This window comes from Apaloderma vittatum, unplaced genomic scaffold (genome assembly GCF_000703405.1).
Source record: "Apaloderma vittatum isolate BGI_N311 unplaced genomic scaffold, ASM70340v1 scaffold12160, whole genome shotgun sequence".
NCBI classification, from domain to species: Eukaryota; Metazoa; Chordata; class Aves; order Trogoniformes; family Trogonidae; genus Apaloderma; species Apaloderma vittatum.
Genome location: NW_009694030.1, coordinates 1 through 22,260, shown reverse-complemented (window position 1 = coordinate 22,260; position 22,260 = coordinate 1). Strand labels below are relative to the sequence as shown.

Below are 22,260 nucleotides of genomic sequence, written 5' to 3'. Positions count from 1 at the left end.
GAGGTTGGAACCAGATGATCCTCATGGTCCCTTCCAAACCAAGCCATTCTATGATTCTAGTTCTACTGATCATGCCAGATTTGTCCCTGGTGCATGCTTTTTTTCCCTTTGTATCAATGGCAAAAGCCATGTCAGAAGCTGCATGATGGTGACCATGGAGATGTGTATTGCAGCAGGTGAAGGCTCAGTAAATCTGGCACTTAATGCCATGACATTATAGGTTGGGAGTCAAGTCAGTTGTATCAGAAAGTCTGAAGAAATTAGGGATTCTTCATCATGCAGACTATTTGTAAAGATAGGGAGCTTTCCTGAGAGATTTTTTTGAATAAAATATTTAAATGTTTGTCTCAACTGGAGGTATTTAAAAATAACCTCAGGCTTCCAACTGTGGTGTGCTGTGGGAGTTTAGCATGGTGTTTTGTTGTTGTTGTTTTTTTGTTGTTGGGTTTAGGTTTTGTGATTTTTATTATTTCTGAAAGATTGGACTATTGCTTATTTTTCTGATTTTTCTGTTGCGCATAGTGGAACACTGAAGGTCAAATATAACATTGCTAAAGATCTCTTACAAGGGGCAGATGACAAGTCTGTAGAGCTCTGGGGACCAAGAGGAGAAAGTGAGAATTTGCTCTTGGATCAGGTAAACCAGTGTCATTCCACAGAAGCCTGTGCAGCCTCCTAACCCCTGAGTACGTGCTCCACTCAATCCATATTGAGCTTGCTCAAGCTATGAGTCACGGTGAGCGATGCCAGTGCGTGGCATGCCTCTGAGCTCACACCCTCTGCCTCTTGCCTTCAGCCAAGCTGTGGTGGCTACCCCTTGAGCATCTTCTTCATCGTCATCAATGAGTTCTGCGAGCGGTTCTCCTACTATGGCATGCGAGGTATGTCCCATGTCCTGCGTCTCCTTGTGCTGACCATTACTTACCCAGCCCTGACTTTGGTTTGTAACCTGTTGCTTTGTTCTTCTTCCTACAGCGGTGCTCGTTTTGTATTTCAAATATTTCCTGCGGTGGGATGAAAACTTTTCTACAGCCATCTACCACGCATTTGTTGCTCTGTGCTACTTCACACCAATCCTTGGAGCGCTCATTGCGGACTCCTGGCTGGGAAAGTTTATGTGAGTGCTGCCTCAGGAAAAAAAGAAAAATCATGAAAGCTCATCTGAGATTACTGTTACTTAAACCATAACCTAAAGCAGCAATTTGAAACAACGGCTTCAGAGCTGGTGTTGGCTACTGCAGGGTTGTCTGCGTGTTGTGGTTTGGTTGTGGGATTTTTGTCTCTCCAAAGCTTTTAATTGATTTGGCTTTTGAGTTAACAAATGTTACAGTTCTACAACTAATCAGTTAAGGGTGGTAGCTTACTTTTCAGGCATGATGCATGTTTTTTTTTTTTCTCTCATCAGTAAGAAATATAAGCTAAACTCAGGAAAATATTCACCAAACTTGAAAATAGATAGTGGAGGCTATAATTACATTGGACTGCCTCTTTACCCATTGCAGGTGGCCAGAGAAGTACTGTGTTATCTGGTATTAACTAGGACTTAAAGTATATTCTAAATTAATTTGTGTATTTCACATTTTACTTGGTAGCGACTCTTGCTTTAAATGATGAATTCTGGGGCTTTACTTGTGTGCTAGCTGCCTAGAAAAGTACTGCTGAACGACGTGCTTTGATAAGTAACCAAATTACTTCCAAAAGCCTGATCCCGCTGTCCTTTTCTGATGTCACGATTCTAATAGTGTTTACTTTGTCTGAAAAAGAAGCACAATAAAGATTTTTATGGAGGGATATGAGTCAGGAATGTTAACTGACTTGCCAAACATCTCCCAGAGATTAGAGATGAAGATGGTTGTGCAGCTGATTGGCTGAAGGCTGCACCATCTTCTGTGCTGACAGCATCTGGGAGCCCAGGGCTCCAACCACCATCAAGTGTGTTCTGTGAAAGTGGTCTGATCAGTGGGAACTCATTGCAAGCAGCTGGATAGCTTGCACACTGAAGCCTAAATACATCATGTACTCACTTGTTTAGATGGTATGATTTTTACTTTTTTAAAAATTTATTTTGGCTTTTAATTGTTTTATCAAGATGAAGTTTTGCAGATCCTGCACCTGTTCTCTGCTGGTACTTGTGTATACCAGTGCCACAGCTGCAAGCCCAGACCCTTAATAACAGCTCAGTAGGATGATTCAGGGCATAAAACTGGAGCTCTAAGCTTGATAAGAAGAAATATGCTGTTGGAAAAAAACATCTGTTTAATGTATAGATGTCCTACAATACAGCAAGGTGCAATGAGGAAGGATTAAACAATAATTCATTAAAAAATCTATTATAAGAGGAAGAGGAGGTTACTCAAACACTGTTAAGCACTCCTATGGGAGAAACTCAGAGCATAGAATGGTTTGGGCACCTTAAAGATCATCTAGTTCCAGCTCCTCGCTGCCATGGGCAGGGACACCTCCCACTAGATCAGGTTGCTCCAAGCCCCATCCAGCCCGGTCTTGGACACTTCCAGAGAGGGGACTCCCACAGCTTCTCTGGGCAACTTGTTCCAGTGTCTCACCGCCCTCACAGTAAAAAATTTCTTCCTGAGGTTTAATCTAAATCTACCCTCTTTCAGTTTGAAACCATTACCCTTCACCCTATCACTATACTCCCTGGCAAAGAGTCCCTCCCCAGCTTTCCTGTAGGCCGCCTTTAAGTGCTGGAAGGCTGCTACAAGGTCTGGTGGTCTTATATGATTACTTGGAGGCATCTCCTGTCAGACAAAAGTCAGGCTGAAAGCTTGCTCTTCCGTGCTGCTTTCACTCTGCTCTAGGCTTAGAAATGTTGCTACACTCACCACTGGGAGAGTGGTGTAATACAGTTGTTCACAACAGTATTTGTTGGTAATTTCCATGTTTCCAGTAGATTTAATTTTTTTAAAAATTGTTTTACTTCTTGCAGCTAAAATATAAAAGAACATAAAGGATGCTGAGAGGCATCCCTGCCCATGACAGGGAGGTTGGATTAAATGTTCTCTAAGGTCCCTTCCAGCCTAGGCCATTCTATGGTTCTGTGATAAAGGATGTTTAATCAATATTAAAATCAGTGTAAGCCACATCCTTCGTTGTTGTAGTCTATATGAACTTCATATATGAAATATGATAATGGCCTTGGTTAGTAAAAAGGCAACCACTGAAGCAATAATGGGTTTAAGTTAGAACATGAGGAAAAATTTCTTTACTGTGAGGCTGACAGAGCCCTGGCACAGGCTGCCCAGGGAGGTTGTGGAGTCTCCTTCTCTGGAGACATTCAAAACCCACCTGGATGTGTTCCTGTGTGGCTGCCCTAGGGGATCCTGCTCTGGCAGGGGGCTTGGGCTAGGTGACCTTCTGAGGTCCCTTCCAATCCTTAACAATTCTATGATCTCCTGTGACCTAGTGATATCTGCAGAATCTATTTGTCATCTTCCCTTCCTTAATTAAACAAGGCTAGCTAAAATAATAATAATAAAAACAGAATAGAAATACTGTGACACAGGTATGTGGACAGACCTTTGCAGTAGCTTGTAGTAAGTTGAGACCATAACTCGTTGTATCTGCTAATTATGCTTCTTTACTGAGCATCTTTGAAATGAGCAAAAGTCTGCTTTATCTGTGTGTGAATGTATTCAAGCAATTTATCTCCTCTCTTCATAACAGGACCATTGCCTCCCTGTCCGTTGTCTATACGATCGGGCAGGCAGTCATGGCTGTGAGCTCCATAAATGATCTGACAGATCACAACCGGGATGGTTCTCCTGATTCTTTCCAGTTACACATGTGAGTTGCCTTGTACCTGTTTTCTTTCCAGGCGAGTGAAGGGTGGAACAACTTACACCTTAAATTTATGGTACTTGAATTTCAGCTGTTTTGCAATCAGTCTCTGATGTACAGTGTAAGTAAGAAAAGTGATTTTTATTTTTTTTTTGCCTCCTTTTTTCTTCTTTGGTCCAGTGGTCTGTCCATGCTTGGCTTGGTCCTCATTGCACTTGGTACTGGTGGAATCAAACCCTGTGTGTCTTCATTTGGTGGAGATCAGTTTGAAGAGCATCAGGTAACAATGCCTTTCAGATTTTCAATTGTACTGATACTCTTACTAATGTCTGACTGTTTTAATACTCTAATAATATATGTATTTAGACATCAGCATTACTGTAGTGTTTCGCAAGTAGCTGAGAAGGATCAGTGTGGTTCTGGCTAAGCCTTTCAAAACATTTTTTTGTTTTTATTGTAGGAAAAACAAAGAACTGCATTTTTCTCTATCTTTTACATATCCATTAATGCTGGAAGTCTCATATCCACAATCATCACCCCAATTCTCAGAGGTAAGGCCACACTTTTGTTTATAAAATAGTTAAAGATCAGTAAAGAGTGAGTGTTGGATTACAGTCCAATTAAGTTCAAATGAATAGTCTGATCTTTGACACCTTGTGGAGTCATTTGGCAAGTCTTCAAGTTTTTCATATATGTCAGCCAACTTCTCACAGGTGAGCTACTGTCAAAAACAAGCCAGTCTGAGATCTGAATTGCCTTTAGAGTCGCAAGTACTAGATCTGAAGAGACATGCTGAGGCCATCAATGTTTGTTAATGCATGTTTCAATTCCATTGAAGTACAAATGTGACACCTCTTCCAATGCCTTTAAAACCACACAAGAAAGAGTTGTACTGTTTGCTGGGAAGGGTTTGCTGCTCTGGAAGTGGAGACTATTCTGAAGTGCTCACATGCAAAGTACAGACACATCTATGCACTTGGGAACACATTTGTCCATGTGATAAAGTAAATTATTATTAAAAGAAAAAGGTTTTTTATTTCCTCTTCCACTTACAACTAATGGCAGGATCCTAAACAAAAAGCACCCTCACCATGAGGGTGGTGAGACACTGGCACAGGTTGCCCAGAGAGGTGGTGGAAGCCCCATCCCTGGAAGTTTTTAAGGCCAGGCTGGATGGGGCTCTGAGCAACCTGATCTAGTGGGAGATGTCCCTGCCCATGGCAGGGGGGTTGGAATTAGATGATCTTTAAGATCCCTTCCAACCCTGACAATTCTATGATTCTGTGATTCAAACTAATGACTGATCTCTATCCATATGAATTTCTGTGGGAAGCTTACACAGATGTTGCTGCATGGATATTCTTGGCAGGAGTTCGAGGGAGGCTGTCTTTCTTAACAAAAAAAACCAAACAAAACCAGAAAAAAAACCCAGCATGTGAGTTCTGGAATAACTCTAAAGCAATGGGCTGAAATTCTGGTCTTTGGATTTCCTGACTGAAACAAACTGTATGGAAGCATTTTAGATGTTTGCTTAATACAAATTCTTATTCCCAAAATGGAAGGAGAGATGTGTAATTCACAATGTGCAATTTACTTCCATGCTGATACAGGGTGAAAAGTACCTTGGCAAAACAGATATTCAGCTGAGGAAAATTACACTATTATGTCCTGTAAAGGTTTAACCAAAATACAACTAAATCAAGACATTAATCAGCTGCAAGCTAATATTTGTTGCAGGTTAAGCTCTCTATTTCTCCTGTCAAAATTAGAATGGTGAAAAAAGTAATAATTTAGTTTAATCTTTGACTTTTTCCTGTTAATAGCTATGTTCACACTCTGAGCAGCATTACAGGATATATGCCTGGAGTTTATGTAGTTAAATCACTCCTGCTGGGAGGTGTGCGTGGGGATGATGTTTGAGATGTGGTTTTTTTAACAAGCTCTGCTTATGTTACTTACATCTTTGTTTATGAACTTGTCCTAAACTTTTTGTAATCTAGTTCCTTTCTCAACAAAAATATGCATTTGACCATTCTAGTAGGATTCTTTGCTTCTCAGTGTAAAACTAAATGTGAATCTCCTGTGAGTAGAGGCTGAGAGAGCTGGGACTGTTCAACCTGGAGAAGAGAAGGCTCAGGGGGACCTCATCAACATACATAAAAACCTGCAGGGAGGGTGCAGAGAGGACAGAGCCAGGCTCTGCTCAGTGGTGCCCAGTGACAGGACCAGAGGCAACGGGCACAGACTGAAACACAGGAGGTTCCCTCTGAACATCAGGAAACACTTTGCCACTGTGAGGGTGATCGAGCACTGGCACACGTTGCCCAGAGGGATTTGGGATTCTCCCTCCTCAGAGATATTCAAAAGCCGTCTGGACGTGGTCCTGGGCAACGTGTTCCAGGTTAGACCAGATGACCCTCAAAGATCCCTTCCAACCTGAACCATTCTATAATTTTTGTGATACATGATTTCCCTTTTCGGTAATGAAAGATATGTTGGATACTGGACATCCACTCCGTTAATAACATGAGCAGAGATTGTTTTTTCTTTTTTTTCCCCTTCCTTGAATTAACAATGACTACAAAGAACAGAAACCCTAGGTAAAATATTGGCAGCCCTGACTGGGACTTACATGTAATGTTACTTTGTACTTCAGCTCAGATGTGTGGAATTCATACCACACAGCGATGTTACCCATTAGCTTTTGGAGTTCCTGCTGTCCTCATGGCTGTTTCCTTGAGTAAGTGCAACTGTTTTTGTTGTTTCTCTTCAGTTATAGACATGATTAGACGATAATAATCTGACAATAATAAGAAAGTGGTAGAAAACTCTGACCCCAATACCTGATCCTTTCTGCACTTTTTGACAAACTCTTCTTGGCTGGTGAGTGAGATTAACCTGAAGCACTCTCTTTTACAGAAGAGACTGATTTACCAGGAGAGACTGGTGGGGCTGGGGAGAGGCAGAAATACACCATTAAATTCCGTACATTATATAATTTAATGTCTATTATTTCTTGGGCTATTGGGGTGTATAAGTAAGATATGTTGAATGTAGTCTGATAACTCTGAAAAAACATGGCTTTTGGAAACTGTATGTAGTGCAGGACAGTGAACTTCTCAAGGTAATTGTCCCTGCATCAGGGACATGCCAAGCCACCATGATGGTGTGTCAGCATTTCTCAAACACCAGAACTTGTACTAGTTGTCCTATGAGCCACTCCCTGAGCCTTTCTGCTTCAGCAAAGAGATCAGAAAAACAAGGGATGTCAGTATGTACCACAGCATTCCTCATGGTTCTAGTCCTTCATGATCCTGACTGGGAGCCCACCCAGGGTGAGCTTCCAGCTGCCCGAAGACCCCATCTTGCCCGTGCACCCAACACAGGGTGGGCAGCGTCCCTATTTTGCCCACATCCTGCCCCACACGTGGGAGGGTGAGGCCAGGGAACGTGCCTGGGCGTGGGAAATGAGGACACTGAGTCCTGCAGATCAGGCAGAGCTTCGCGCATCCCTGCGTGACATAAGCTGCAGCATCCTGGACCTCTGAGAAGGAGCACGTAACGCTGCCTTAATCCAGCAGCAAGGCCAGAGCCAAGGTCCTTCGAAGTGGTCCTTGTTTTGAGCATCCCTCAGTTAAGCCAATGTGCCCCTGAGGGCTTAAAGAGTTTCCAGATTTAGTCCTTTGTCTTAAATAGGAGCAAACTGCTGGTATTAAATTGATTTCCCTTACTGTATGATAACATGACAATAGGCACTTCAATTGCTCAATAGGAGGCTTATTCCCACTATTACAGCTTCCATACCAAACTACTAATTTTTGATTAATCATGAGTTGCTTTTGGCCTCTGTGTATTGCAGTTGTGTTCGTGGCGGGAAGCACAATGTACAAGAAAGTCAAACCTCAAGGAAATATAATGATTCAAGTTTTCAGATGCATTGGAGTAAGTAGTATTTGAATTCCCAGAAATGCTGTCAGGAATTCTAAAACCTTTTCGGCAAACTTGCCTAGATCAGAAATCTGTAATAATATAAGGAAAGCTTCTGAAGTTTTTGGCTTTTTTTCCTTACAGATGGCTTCTTACTGACACCTTCTGACTTAGACTGCCTTTTTATTTATTTATTTATCTATCTCTTTGTTTATTTGTGAATTTATGCATAGAGGAAACAAAGTAAGATATCAGTAATGTGTTTAAAGCTTATCTCAACTTCTGGAAATCCTTCCTTCCTCATTTGTGCACCTTTATGCAGCCCTGTAGTGAAAGACAAACATGCCTTGACCTGAGTCAAGAGCAAAAATTGTAGTATATCTTATCAGCAAAAATGTTTCTTACAATGCAGAGGTCTATTGATCCCCACTGTATTAGGCAGATCAGGGCAGTTGCACGTCAGTGCAAGCCTGTAAGGAAGATAACTGAACCTTCATGAATAGTAGTGCATGTCCCAGCTTTGCAGTGCCTTAACTTTATGATCGGGGATTTTTTCATTTATGGGCTTCTTCGTTCTCTGTGCACATCTGTCAGCTTGTTATAGCCCAGACCATTGCTTGTCTCGTGAACACTGTCAAAACCGAATCTCTATAGGTGACTCTGGTCATTGCTTAGACTGCTGTCTCTGAGGTCCAGCAAGGCCTTGCCTGGCATTCCTTGCCAAAAATCTTAGGAGTTTGCAGGACTGCAATTGTGCATATTCAGCATCAAGGTATGAGGAATACCTACAAGATGCAGCTTCTCATTGTGAAATGCACTCTTACAGATATTCAGCTCAGCAAATCTGTGCATCTGCCATTCTCCTGTTTGTTGTTTTACATAACTAAAATCTGAAGTAGGCAGGTCTTCAGGTTCCCAACAGCAACCCACATTGAGAGGGAATGCTCTGAGCTGGTCCACCTAATCACAGGTGCACACTCCACTGGATATGCAGTGTGAGACAAAAAATTCCTTTAGATGCTTAGAGCAGTTAACAGAAGTCACCGTTAGCACCCTTTGAACACTAGAAGCAGGAGTGGCATCTTTAATGACAAAATAACTTATAGCATTTACAAACATTTGTAATGTCACTAAACAAAGTTCTGTCTCTCCTCAGTTTGCCATCAAAAACAAGATACGCCACCGCAGCAAAAGGTTCCCCAAGAGAGACCACTGGCTAGACTGGGCGAGTGAGAAGTATGATGTAAGTACTGCATGAACACTCCTGTGCCCTGATCCTCAGCTTCTGTCTGCTCTGATCCATTGCCACAGGCACTGGGCAAATGTTTTTGGGCATCTCAACCATTTAGTAGCTATTTGTCTGACCAAACCTTAGTGCTCCTCTGGGACTGCAGGTTATGAACCCAGCTGCTGTGAGAGAAAGAGGTCACAGAATCACAGAATGACCTTGATTGGAAAAGACCTTTAAAATCATAGCCATTAATCTAACACTGACAAGTCCTTGACTAAACCACATGCCTAAGCACTATGCCTACCTCACTCTTAAATACCTCCAGGGAAGGGGACTCCACCACTGCCCTGGGCAACCAATTCCTATGCCTGGTAACCCTTTCAGTAAGGAAATTCTTCCTAATACCCAGTCTAAGATGTGTGAGATGAGGCTCAGTGTGTTCCTTGGCTGTCCAGGGAAATTAAAGGGAGGTGAAGAAGAGACTATTTCCCATGTTGAACAAATACAAACACCTCTTAGTTTTTGAGTTAGTAAAATAGCAAGTGTTATCCTCGTCAACTTTTTGTTTCTCGTAGTAAACTGGCTTCAGACAAAAATGTTGGCTTAGTGACTGCAGAGGAGGAAAAATGGCATGATCTTGACTGTCATGGTTAATATGTAGGCCCATAACACTTGTCTTTGGATCAAACTGCAGAATTATGCTTAGGAATTCCAGCTTAATGGATAAACGCTGCATCCCTCAGCTCAGTACGAGCTCCCTTACCATGATTCTTAAAGCCTTGTGTCCCACAGTCCCCAGCCACATCCCTGGCTTCCTGTCCATGCTGCCCTGTTGTCAATAACAGCACAACCCTTAGCCTGTCCCCTTTATTTTGCTGTTGCCTATATGCATTTTTCAAATGTGAAATGCACTCCTCAGTCACCTGCCTCCCTCCCAAACAAATAAACCAGCATTAAGTGCTGAATCTCATGATGCCATCAGTACACATACCAAGAAGCCCAGGTTTCACTGATATCAGTGTCCCATCTTTAACTGGCAGCCCTTCCCACACCCACAAGTAGACCTTCTGCTTTTTAACAGAAATCAGCAGAAGTACACACACCATACGAAGTTTAGGATGTGGGTAAACACTGCATGCTGCTGTGTTGCGAATAACAGTCTGCAATTGTTTCATGTTTTTTGTTTGGGTTGGGGTGTTTTGTTTTTTTTTTATTTGTGTGGTTTACTTTTTTTTTTATTTTTCCAATTCTTTTTGTGTAATTCTCATTTGCTGCAGAAACGACTGATTGCTCAGACTAAGCTGGTGTTGAAAGTGCTTTTCCTTTACATCCCTCTCCCCATGTTCTGGGCGCTTTTTGACCAGCAGGTAAAGTAGAAATAGTTTGGCTTGGCGATGAGAGCTGTGCCATGTCACTCTGTACTCTGAGGTCACCAGACCCAAAAGGTGCCTATGGGAGGGTTGAAAATAACTCTCTGCAAATTCTTTAACTTGGTTCTAATGCAAAGGGGTAATTACTGAGCCATGTTCTGCAGCCAAGGGAAACTCTGTTTATCTGGACAAGCACAGGACTGACAATCACTGAGGCTTCTCCAAATCTTGTATCAGCCAGGGTTCAGAGGATGAAACCATAATTTAAAGCCTTCTTAGTTCTAACACTTCCTCTGCTGTCAGTCGTAAGATGAAATGTAGGGTCTTGGTGTAAATGGTCTGGAGAATCGGGGCTGAAATGACCTGGATACCAGTTTGCTTAATCACTCAGACTTGTTAGAAATGCATCACACCTTCAAGCAGAAGTATAGACCTGTAATTGTTATTCACTGGTGAACTGAGTGCTCAGGATTCATGAAACTCATGAATCACGTATGCAGTTTTGGTCTCACTGGTTCAAGAGCGACAAGAATCTACTTGAGAGAGTACAACAGAGAGCTATGAGGATGATTAAGGGACTTGACATCTCTCCTGTGAAGAGAGACTGAGAGAACTGGGGCTGTTTAGCCTTGAAAAGAGAAGGCTGAGCAGGATCTTATTAATGTATATAAATACCTGAGGAGTGGGGGTCAAGAGAAAGGTGCCAGTCTCTTCACAGTGGTGCCCAGTGATAGGACAAGGAATAATGTGTGTAAGCTAGAACATAGGAAGTTCCATCTCAAGATGAGGAGAAACTTCTTTACTGTGAAGGTGACAGAGCACTGGCACAGGCTGCCCAGAGAGGTTGTGGAGTCTCCTTTGGAGACATTCAAAACCCGCCTGGATGCGTTCCTGTGTGGCTGCCCTAGGGGATCCTGCTCTGGTAGGGCGGTTGGACTAGATGATCTCCAGAGGTCCCTTCCAACCCCTAACATGCTGTGAAAGCAGACTCTCACAGTTAGGTATTGAAGTATGAGTTTAGGAGAGTGCCTTAGAGGACCAGTGGCTGAAAGCTTTCTCCAAGGCAGACTGCAGGAAACTTGGTCATGCTGCATTACCTTGGTACTAGTGAGCTGTAACTGACAGTGTGACCTGTAACAGCTAGGCAACGCTGCTGTGAAATTTAGAACTAAGTACTCCTTACATGAGCAATAACTTGTATCTCAGACAGTGCTGCAGCGTGGGTGGTTAAAGCTGTCGCCAGAGGTGCAGTGATGCGCGTTCCTGTCTCTCCCTGGGCTCAGGCTGAAAGTCAGCCCTGCTTGACCCAGCAGCTGGTGGGTTTTCTGGGCAAAGGGTTCAAGGCAAGTTCAGTCCTGACTTGACTGCTATGGGAAGGAAGGAAGGATGGGTGGATGGACGGCCAGGCAGACAGACAGATGGGTGGGTGGATGGACAGGTAGATAGACAGATGGGTGGCTGGATGGACATGTTGGTGGTGTGGGGCGCTGGGGCTGAGGCAGGCGGCACGACGGCGCTCGGGTGGTGGCTCCGGCGTGCGGGGCAGGGATGTCCCTGCTGTCTCTCTAGCTAATCTCTGTGGCTAAATTGCTTTGCACTCCGCTTCATGGAACTAGGCAATTAAGTGAAATGGGCCACAAGGTTCATTTTGATCAAATGTTTACATTGCAAAGTAAGAATACTTCTGTGGACAGCTAGCTATGTATTTTTTTTTTATTGTTGTATTGCATGCCTTTCCCAACACTTTAACTATTAGGACAATTCAGGAGAGATCTGTAACATTGATTTACTGTGGTATTTAACTCTTTCTTCTTTTGTTAAGGGGTCAAGATGGACTCTGCAAGCCACAACAATGGATGGAGACTTTGTAGGTTACGTTTTATTGTTTTTTTTCTTTAATTAACACTTTTCTCTTCAGTTTTACTTGTTGTCATAATATTAAAAACTTTTTTTTTTCTTTACCAGGGAGCTATTCAAATTCAGCCAGACCAAATGCAGGTGCAGTAATCTTCTGCCAATTCTAAGTATTTCCAAAAAAAAATATATATCAAATTTTTAATTGTTCTTCATTTAAAAAAAGGACTTTGGAAAGTATTTAATTTTTTTCCCTTCTTGTATTCACCTTCAACAGACTGTGAATCCAATCCTGATTATTATAATGGTCCCAGTTGTAGATACTGTGGTTTATCCTTTAATCAAGAAATGCAAGATCAATTTTACGTAAGTTGATGTACCTACCTGACTTCAACAGAGGCTTATTTTAGTGGTTTCTTTAAAATGCTCTTTAAGCCCTAATGTAACAAGAACAAACATACAGCTAAGGTAAAAATAGACATGTATTTCAAATGTGTTAACATTTTAAAGAAATTAAACAAAAAAATAATAGAACACCACAAGTCGCATGTACAGGCACCAGGGAATAGAGGAAGAGAATTTAATAGTAAAGCAACACTAATTCCCAGTTAAAGGTAAAAACTCTTGTTTGCAAGTCAGATGCTGTTTGTTTTCCACTTTCCCCATGTCTACTCCCTTTGCTGCCCAAAGTACAAGAAGTAGAAATACACTGTACATACTTAACCTGTGTCATCTTTTGGTCTTAAAACTATCTGAGACAAGATGTATTTCTTCTCCAGTCCCAGTGAGGAGTCCGGCTCAATGGATACTTTTAGGTGTAACTTCAGTTTGTTTTTAATATTGGTAATGAAGTAATGAGCAGTTTTGCATGTTTGAGAGGCAGAAGGCAATACGGTTCCTAAAATAATTTTTATAGGACTAAATGCTGTTTTTCCATCTAATTATGAGCAATTGGGGGATGGAGTGTGTTCTCTTCTGGAAATAATGTCATTCATTTGTGGACAATCTGCATCTGACAAAAGATGCCATAAATAACCCTTACAGCTTACCTGAATGTCAGTAGATTCAACATATTTCCCTGACTTTCTTTTTGTTTGGCATTATTTTGATTGAAACGTATTGACACAAGTTGTCAACCTCTTTTACAAGGCATAACTTCTTGCCTTTCGGCTGTTTTAAAATTGAGAGGTACCCAGCTTAGCAGAACATTTTCTGCAAAAATGTCAGCCCTTTGGTTGGTGATAACATACTAGTTGTGGCCATTTGAGTTTCCCCACTATGGACAGAAAAGAGTAACAGCTGAAGCTTTGAATTAATGTTTGTGTTGAAACCCACGTGTGTGGTTTTGTTGTTATTCTAGGCCCCTGAGGAAGATGACTGTTGGTATGTTCCTTGCAGCTTTGGCTTTTGTTGCTGCCGCCCTTGTGCAAGTGCAGATAGATGTAAGTTCAGCCACATGCAGGTATTTATAATTAATATTTAGCTGTTAATACAGAGCAGAGTGTGTTTAATGGGAGAATGAGTCAAGATTCCTAAACTCAGAACGGAGAATATGAGCACAGAAGTAGAGGGGGAGAAACAGTGAAGTATATTGCAATGATGTGATTAGCATAATAAAATTAACTAGCTGTGCACACAGTCCTGCAAAACATCTCACCTGCCATTGACATAAATCACATATTAAAGGCAACCTCAAGTCTTTAAATTGAGGCTTAAAAGCTGAAAACCAGAGATTTATTTTATTTTTTCCTGCTGGGGAGCTGCTTTTTATCTCTTCTGATACTTCGCCTGGAGGTGAAGTGTAACAGTCTGGGAAGCATTGTCACAGTATGGGCAAAGATGATACCTGTTTAAGGCATGATCGATCACACCTAATTTGCTTTGACCTAAAGGGAAGGTGTCATGCCTGAGCCGGGTGAAGTTTTCCCCTGTATCTGGAGTGCTGGCAACACCTCAGGGAAGTGATCCATTGTGTTATGAAATCTGAATAGCTATCCAGAGGTGCTGGTCTCTCTTCATGCACTATCAAGGCAAGATGCTCAACAGCTTTCACTAAAAATGAGGAATTGTCTCCTTAATGCCTGGGTCCAGCTATGAAACCAGCTTTATATTCAATTCTCCCTCTTGAAGTTGGAAGTCGAGGGTTTGGCCTTTGGCTGGTACAGACATGTCCAGGCTGTCCTCCTGGGGAGGCAGGAGTAGTTCAGGAGGCCAGAATACGTGTGCTAGCATTGGGCAGGGGTTTCCTAAAAGCTGGAAACTTCGTAGACTGTTGCACATAAACCTCCTGCAGAAAGGTGAAGTTAGGCCTGGCTTTGTTGTGTCATGTGCCTAAAGAGATTGAAGCAGACTGTAGTATGGGAAGGGAGGAAACAGACACCACTCCTGAAGCTCTTAATAGCTTCTGCTCTTGCAGAGCATCTACTGTTAGATCTGGTGGGAAGCGAAATCCCCAGAATCTCAGTTTCTCTGAACTTTCACGTGGTTTAGTGGTGGGCCTGGCAGTGTTAAGTTAATGGTTGGACTTCTAGAATCATTAAGGTTGGAAGAGACCTCTAAGATTATCTAGTCCAAGGTCTTCTCCAGCCTAAGTGATTCTATGATTCTCTTGGCTATCACACCGAGCAGGGCTCATAATGCTTCTGTCCAGTTCAGTAGCACTGGTGAGAATGAGTTAGAATGTGGTAGGAAGAAACTCGGGAACCCAGGCAGCCATAGGATGTGGGAAACAGGCCTTTTCTTGAACTGCAGAGCAGTCTTGGTAGTGGCAGCATGCTGCAGGACTTGGTCAAAGAGGAACCACATCTGGCCATGGAGGCATTGTTGTGGATGAAAGGCTTCTCCCCTGAGGCAACTTGTGAGACAAGTAACAAACCCCATTATTAAAGTTGTGTCCCTCTGACAATCACAGATCATGAAGCAAATGCTTTTTCAAGAGATATTTCACCATCATCATCAGGGCTAGGCTTCGTGAACGAAAATATGGGAAGGACTCTACCCACACTTGCTACAAGCGCACTGATGGCTAAAAGGCCATGAGATAATTAAGGTCACAGTAATTACAGTATTCTTTCCATGTGACTTAGGATAGGGCAATGATCTTTTTTGTTTGTTTTTTTTTTCTTTCTGTCCCACAGAAAACTCTTCCAGTTTTCCCTGCAGCTGAGCAATCCCAAGTCAAAATAACAAATCTAGGTACTGATAATGCAACAATTAATTTTCTACCTCAACTTCAGACTGAGAATGTAATGCCTATGACATCAGTAAGTAAGGGGAGATGGGGAAAAGCAAGTTATTAAAAAAAAATCTGAGTAAGACAAACTGTTCTTAAGTTATGGTTCAAATTTTTCATTCTTTTCTAGGAGTTTTTTTCTTTTTCTCTGTTAGATTGTTGGACTCAATGATCTTCCATGTCTTTTTCAACTGAAACAATTCTATGGGTTTTGTTTGTTTTTTGTATTGTGGAATGAATTGTTACTGATAACAATGAATTAACAACTGACAACTATTTCAATATTCTATGTAGTACTAGCTTGTTTTGGTGAGTGGGTTTTTCTTCAAGAAAGTTTAAGAAACCTCATAACTGCTTTGAACTAACTGAAAATTTCACTCTTGATAAAAAGCTGCCATTTCTTAACAGTAAGAACACCTCTTCATTCAGCATTTGTCTCTAGTAAGTCACAGCTCTTACTGTGAGTGATCACTTAACAGGGAGCTTTTTCTGTGTACATGTAATGTATTAAATATATTAAGCTTCAGATGTTGCTGTCAAGGAACACTTTTAGGTTCTATTACAGCACAACCTTGATAGCCCTACTGACAGCAAAATGTGGAGCTGATGGGCATTTTAATAATGGATGTTAGGAAGTGTGTTCTGGTAGCCTGCAGTCCTGTTTTTTTGTATAAGAGGAGAAGCTGTATTCCATCCTCCTCTGAATTTGCCTCACATGGAAACTGAGCTGTGAGGAGAAGATAGATACCAAAATTATATGCTGATGTGAAATTGATATAACCATGGTGCACGTGTTGCCTGATCTAGTCGAGAGGTGGCGTCCCTGGCGGCAGGGAGGCTGGATTAAAATGATCTCTAAGGTCCCTTCCAGCCTAGGCCACTCTGTGATTCACACATGGAAATGGAGGGTGTGAAATGCTCCACTCCCTACTATAGACATTTTGTAATCCAGGTGGGTTTGGATTATAAAATGCTTTTTATAATCCTATAAAACAAAAGGGCTATTTGAGTACTACACTAACATGTCTAGTAATGTTTAAAGTATTTAGTACTAATGAAATGTATTTAAAATATGTCCTGGTAAGAATCATTCCTGTTATGCTGAAACCATAAAGATGCAGCCTGTGTTTCCATCTGTGTTGCTATTTGGAAAATGTTGCATATTAACTTATGCTGGTGCTGCCTTCGTAGTTAAACAGAATTTTACTTGGTGGTAAGCCTGAATTATCTGGAGCAAGAAATAACACAAAATGTAACAGTTATTCTGTAATGCTTGTGGGAAGATCATGTTATGCTGAAGCTTGTTTAATGAAAGAAATTATTAAAAAATAATGATCAAATGAAGGCAGTGCTTGATGTAGAAAACGTAACAAAATTGAAAGTTAGGAGAAGTTCACACGTGAACTTCTGATCCCCCGAGTCCATAACACTCCCTTCAAGGTGTAGATAAATATGCAGTTGCATGGAAATTCATAGCAATTTATTTGTCTTTGTAGACAGACTACATAACACTTGAGGCTTCTCAGTTGCAATCATTAAACATAACTTATGGAAATATGAATAAGGTTGAAGCAATCGAGTTGTTAAAAGAAAGCCGTCACACTCTTGCAATTAAAAGTGATGCAACAGGCATTGTTACTAGAGTGGTAAGTCTGCTTAATTCCCAAGCTATGCAATAATGTCTTAGCAGCTATCTACATGAAGTGTGTAAAGCTGAAGCTGTGGGTAGCTTTTCCCTCCCCTCCCCCGCCCCCGTTCTGTCTCTCCCCATCTTTGTGGTACCTGTGAGGCTGGCAAGCTGTAGAGAGAAGGGCTGTTATGTTGTCTGGGGTGAGGGGAAAAAAAAAGGCATTTAACTTGACAATCACCCTCTCACCAAGACTTAAGTGTGTGGTCATACAGTATTTTTTAGTAGATGTGGATCCTAGTAGGATCCTAAAAGGGAAGATGTGGAGTCATTCTCTAAAGCATCTGTTAATTGTCATTGCTATGCAATAGTGCACCTTTAAGCTGTTCACTGATGCCAACAAAATGTCTTGATAATGATGTCTTCCATCAGCTGTTTGACAATGTCACATCAAAACCAGAAGAAGGAAGAAATCTCATCAGGTAGAGTCTGGTTTGCTCCTAAACTTTGGCAGTAATGTGACTGTGTCTTCGATCTGCATCTTGGGTAGACTCTTCTTGCTTAAGTTTTCTATCCTGTAGGATTTCTCCACTTGCTGGATACTTCACTTGATGCTTAGAGGGTGTAGGAACTTGGGGCATAATTCATCGAAGCTATCTTGCATATCTACTTCGGGTATAATTTGGCTAAAACTGGAAGCGTATATTTTGCTGTATTGTCTAGACTTCTTTTGTAGACAACCAGCACGGATTGCACGTCTATACCACTTTTTTAATCTTGGGTAAGAAGTATCCTACTACTTTTCTGCTTTTCTTCTCTTTGCAGATGCATTTGTTGCCAGTTGTAGTAGAGGCCTGCTTTTAACATTCTTCTAAGCAGGCAGTGGGATGGTGTGGGTCTGGTTTGCTTTTTGCATTAGCCACACTTTAAGAGATTTGGAGTTCTTTTAAAAATGTTATCTGACAAAAAAAAAGGGGAAGACTTGATGCTTGTTGTGCTCCTAGTGTATCATTAAAAGTAACACCTGCATTCTCATGCATATGTTGTTCAGTATTTCATCATTCTTGCATTTTAAAGGTTCTTAAACAATCTACCTTCTGCTATCAACATCAGTATGGACGGCAATTATCTTGGAGTAGTGATGCCTCTTTTTGCCACTAACTACAGCCTCCTGGAAGGAGGAAGGTAAGCATTTTCCTTTACCCTAATCTAATCACTTAAATACATACTTGTCCTTGGGAAATAGGACATAGAACTCTAATATAAAACAAACAATTTTCTATACCTATGGTCTGAACTGTGTTTTTTGTTTTTCAGAACATTTTTTGTTACGGCTACTGTAAATTCACTCCCTTGTACATTTATTTCAAAGAGATTTGGATTTGGCAGTGCCTATACCATTATAATTAACGAGGTGAGTTGCCAGTGCTGTTGGATGGGCAGTACAGAATTACTTTTCGTGTCAATATTTTTTTTTAAGTAAAAAACGCCTGTAAAACTATCCCTCTTGCCATTAGTTGTACATATGATAGAATTCTGCTACATTAAACACAACACAAACTCACCATTACCCATCATTATTTTTATGGTTATGATCACAACATAATGCAAGCGTTTGTGTCCATCACTAATCATCGTAAGTCTTTAACTCTATTAGACACTAAGGATTTGCATGAGGTCTGCTATAAAATAACTGTTACTTTATAACTAGATATGCAGTGCTTCATATATTTCTTACCTACGCAGAACTTTGTGTATATATGATTATAGAGATTATACAGAACTGCTTGGAGTGTCTTTGGTGTATAAACTCTATCACTGATCCCAATGTGCTATTTTCATTTCCAGTGTTCTGCATCCAATCTTGATGTAGCATATTCTGAAGATGTTGCACCCAATACAGTCCATATGGCTTGGCAGATCCCTCAGTATTTTATTCTTACATGTGCAGAAGTAGTCTTCTCTGTCACTGGGCTGGAGTTTTCATATTCACAGGTAGGTTTTGCTTTTCAGAACTCTTACTGTATTAAGAATCCTGTCACAAATGAGTTATCTTCCATGAGCTATTGTTTTTTAAGCGATGGTTCCATATTGCTGCTTTGTTTGAACACTTGGGCCCTTCAGAGCTCCCTAGCAGGGCTAGAGGCTGGTGCAAGTTGGCCTTGTTTCACCAGCATTCAGTGCTTTCCATGAAGCTATGCTGAATTATGTAACTTGACGACTTGACCACCAGTCCTCAAGTCTCCTCACATGTGCCTTTCTGTTGAAAAAAAAGTGGAACTGTACTGCTGTAAAATTGAACTGGAGAGCCCTCCAGTATAAAATGAACAAATACTAACACCTTATTTCCGCATCCATTTCCTCCGCACAGTCTGAAGCAGCAGTTTAATTATACACTCTTAATTCCTTTGTCTTCCAACTCCGATTTATTAGCTGTGTGTTTTTTCTTCCTTTAATTCTGAGTCTATAGACTTCAGGATCAGGAATGTTGCAAGTTGTGGCTTGCTAGACTAGGATGCATTCAGTTTCTTAATTTAATAGGTACCATGTGTGACTGAGATGTTAAATGTGCCTGCTAACTACTCTGTTTGTACCAAGTAAAAGGTATTTATAGTTAGTACTAGTAATCTCTTGCTCAGCTTTCATCAGGCCTGTTTAGTTCTCTAGCCATTTTTAATTAAAAGAAAAAACAAAAACAAAACACCAAAACAACCAAACTCAAACCCCTAGATCCTATCAAAAAGAAATCTTCCTCAAAGCAGTTTGTTACAATGTAAAGGATGAGCAAATATCAGAAAAAATAAGTGATAGACACTTAAATTTTAGTAAAATACCACTATCTTCTCTAGGCTCCATCTAACATGAAGGCAGTGCTGCAGGCAGGATGGCTGCTGACAGTGGCTGTCGGTAACATAATTGTCCTTATTGTGGCTGGAGCATCCAAACTCAGTGAGCAGGTAAGCACACAGGCACTCGGCGTGCTGTTACAGCACACTACGAGAAAGCAACTCTAATTCAGGAGGCTGATAGTCTTCAACCACAGCTTTGGAACATCAGCATTATGGTGTGCTTGCATTTATAACTGGAATACAGGAGGTTAGTATCAGCTACACAAGTGTACCAGTCAGCTGTAGAAGTACTGTTTGACTGAATAATCTCAGAGTATATAAGAAATGGAGTTATGAATCTTTATAACTTATTTGGGTTAAAACTAGTGTTGAAGGCTGTGACAACGAGGTGGTAGCTTGTCTCTTGGAGCCTCTTCTAAAGTTTCTGTTGGACTTTTTCCTCAGCACTTCACTAAGAGGTGTATGTATGTGTACACACACAAAACTTTAAACATTTTTTTGCAAATGCTTTCTCAACAAAGCATTGTCCCTCTTCTATCTCTTTGCCATTCTTAACTCTTGGTCTGTCAGGCTCCTTTGATTCCAAGCAGCAGTTTGTAGCATTTCTACACTAAATAGCTTCTCCTGGCATGGAAAGGCTGTGAACTTCTGGGCTGAAATTCTAAATTAATAGGATTAAAGCTTACCAAAATACTGTTCACTGCTAATGAACCTTAACCTGTATACCTCAGCCTTGCCACATCACTTCTGGCTCCATTGGTTTCAAATCTCATTCCTGGGGACTTAAAAACTGTGGTTTTTCTGGTGAAGAGCACTGGGTCAAGTCTTCCTCAGACTATTAGTGGCACTCCCTAATGAATCAAAAACTATTTGAGAGAGGGAAGAATCTGTCTTTTGAAACAGGTCTGGCAGTCCTGGTTTCAGTTAAATTAACCAGAAAGAGCATGAAACAGCTGTTGAGGCTCCTCAGGTGGAGATTGTATTTTGAAAACAGAATTCCTCATCTTGCTCTCTGCCCAAATTTGTGGTCGGTAAAAACTTTTTACTGCTGACTGAAGTGGAAGCCAGGCCACTGCCAGCCTGGTTTAAAATGAGATTACTTGACCAAAAGGAGAGGCTGAGTTTCCTTGTCAGTCTTTCAGTCCATTCCCATGCCTCCAGGAAAAGAAGGTATTGTAGAACTTCTCAGCATGCACAGAATTTTTCTCTTCAGTGAAGACAGAACTGCTGAAAGGGCTTCACCTGAGTTGCTTTAATATGTAATTTATACATTTAATACTTAGTCCTTTACTTGGTCATGTGATATTTGTTATGTATGCTCAAATCTACATTCTGAATTAACTTCATTTCTTGTGATCAGTAAAATGGTGTAATTCTGAGGAATGAACATTGATGGATAAATCATACTTTTTCTTATTTTTTTTTCAGTGGGCAGAGTATGTGCTGTTCGCTGCCTTGCTGGTGGCAGTCTGCATCATTTTTGCTATCATGGCTTATTTTTATACCTATGTTGATCCAAATGAGATTGAAGCCCAGTTTGATGAGGAGGAAAAGCAAGAAGCCAAAAAGGATCAAAATATCTATGAAAACCAAAGTGAAGCTGTCTCTAAGATGTAAAAGATGTATTAGAGGAGTTTTTGTAGATTATGTTATCCCATTAACTATCCCTGCAGTACGAGGAATTTGGTATCAGCAACACCTCTAGATAATCTGTCTTTAGGGGAGAGGTTAAGAAAAACTGTTTTAGCTTTAAATGCAGCCTCTCTTGTGAAGCAAGAGGAAAAAAATTAGTCTCTCTTCTACCGCACATGGTATCCTGAAGAAACTCCAGCAGAATTTGCACTCTTGATGTACCTCAGGCATTAAAATACTGAAATTGCACTCAGCACTACCAAACCATGTGAAAAGATGTATTTTTATACTGCATTTCAATTTTATATCATGAAAGAAATATTGCCAAGAAATAGTAATTTAAGCCAATCTGTCTGCATGATCCCTCTAGTGTCACTGTTACTTGAAAGCAGCAGCTCACGTGTGCCTTAAATTCTTTTGTACTTCATTATGGATAATGGGAGCAAAGCTCTGGCGCATTGTTCAGATTAAAATGCTGTCTGAGCTCCACATGGCTGTAACTTGGACCCACACTGTAAAATAATGCTGTATGTGCCTTTTGACTACCCATTTAACTCCTATTTTTAATTAAATATTTTAATAAGGTGTCTACTAGCGTAAACAGACAATGGCAAATGACATTTGGAATAAGCAACAGCAATAAAAGTTGTGTTGTAACAAAATTATGGAAGTGGTGTAAGAGTATGACTTACAGCTGCATGTTAACAAAACTTGATACTACCTCTCTGCTGCCTCTTCAT

General features: G+C 40.9%; 1 protein-coding gene across 1 annotated transcript in view; it reads left to right on the top strand.

Annotated features, from left to right (window-relative positions):
- SLC15A1 (solute carrier family 15 (oligopeptide transporter), member 1) overlaps nucleotides 1-21,505 on the top strand; it is a gene marked incomplete at its 5' end in the record, with an annotated part of 24,283 nt that extends 2,778 nt beyond the window's left edge. Inside the window, 21 exons of the mRNA XM_009866079.1 lie at nucleotides 797-881; nucleotides 976-1,117; nucleotides 3,685-3,804; nucleotides 3,979-4,078; nucleotides 4,259-4,349; nucleotides 6,455-6,538; nucleotides 7,658-7,740; nucleotides 8,882-8,968; nucleotides 10,234-10,323; nucleotides 12,149-12,193; nucleotides 12,292-12,324; nucleotides 12,458-12,546; nucleotides 13,541-13,622; nucleotides 15,318-15,443; nucleotides 16,909-17,058; nucleotides 17,472-17,521; nucleotides 18,117-18,224; nucleotides 18,357-18,453; nucleotides 18,888-19,034; nucleotides 19,889-19,996; nucleotides 21,317-21,505. Of these exons, the coding sequence (XP_009864381.1) occupies nucleotides 797-881; nucleotides 976-1,117; nucleotides 3,685-3,804; nucleotides 3,979-4,078; nucleotides 4,259-4,349; nucleotides 6,455-6,538; nucleotides 7,658-7,740; nucleotides 8,882-8,968; nucleotides 10,234-10,323; nucleotides 12,149-12,193; nucleotides 12,292-12,324; nucleotides 12,458-12,546; nucleotides 13,541-13,622; nucleotides 15,318-15,443; nucleotides 16,909-17,058; nucleotides 17,472-17,521; nucleotides 18,117-18,224; nucleotides 18,357-18,453; nucleotides 18,888-19,034; nucleotides 19,889-19,996; nucleotides 21,317-21,505 (2,106 nt within the window). The remainder of the gene's footprint in view (nucleotides 1-796; nucleotides 882-975; nucleotides 1,118-3,684; nucleotides 3,805-3,978; nucleotides 4,079-4,258; nucleotides 4,350-6,454; nucleotides 6,539-7,657; nucleotides 7,741-8,881; nucleotides 8,969-10,233; nucleotides 10,324-12,148; nucleotides 12,194-12,291; nucleotides 12,325-12,457; nucleotides 12,547-13,540; nucleotides 13,623-15,317; nucleotides 15,444-16,908; nucleotides 17,059-17,471; nucleotides 17,522-18,116; nucleotides 18,225-18,356; nucleotides 18,454-18,887; nucleotides 19,035-19,888; nucleotides 19,997-21,316) is intronic.
- Between the last annotated feature and the right edge of the window lie 755 nt (nucleotides 21,506-22,260).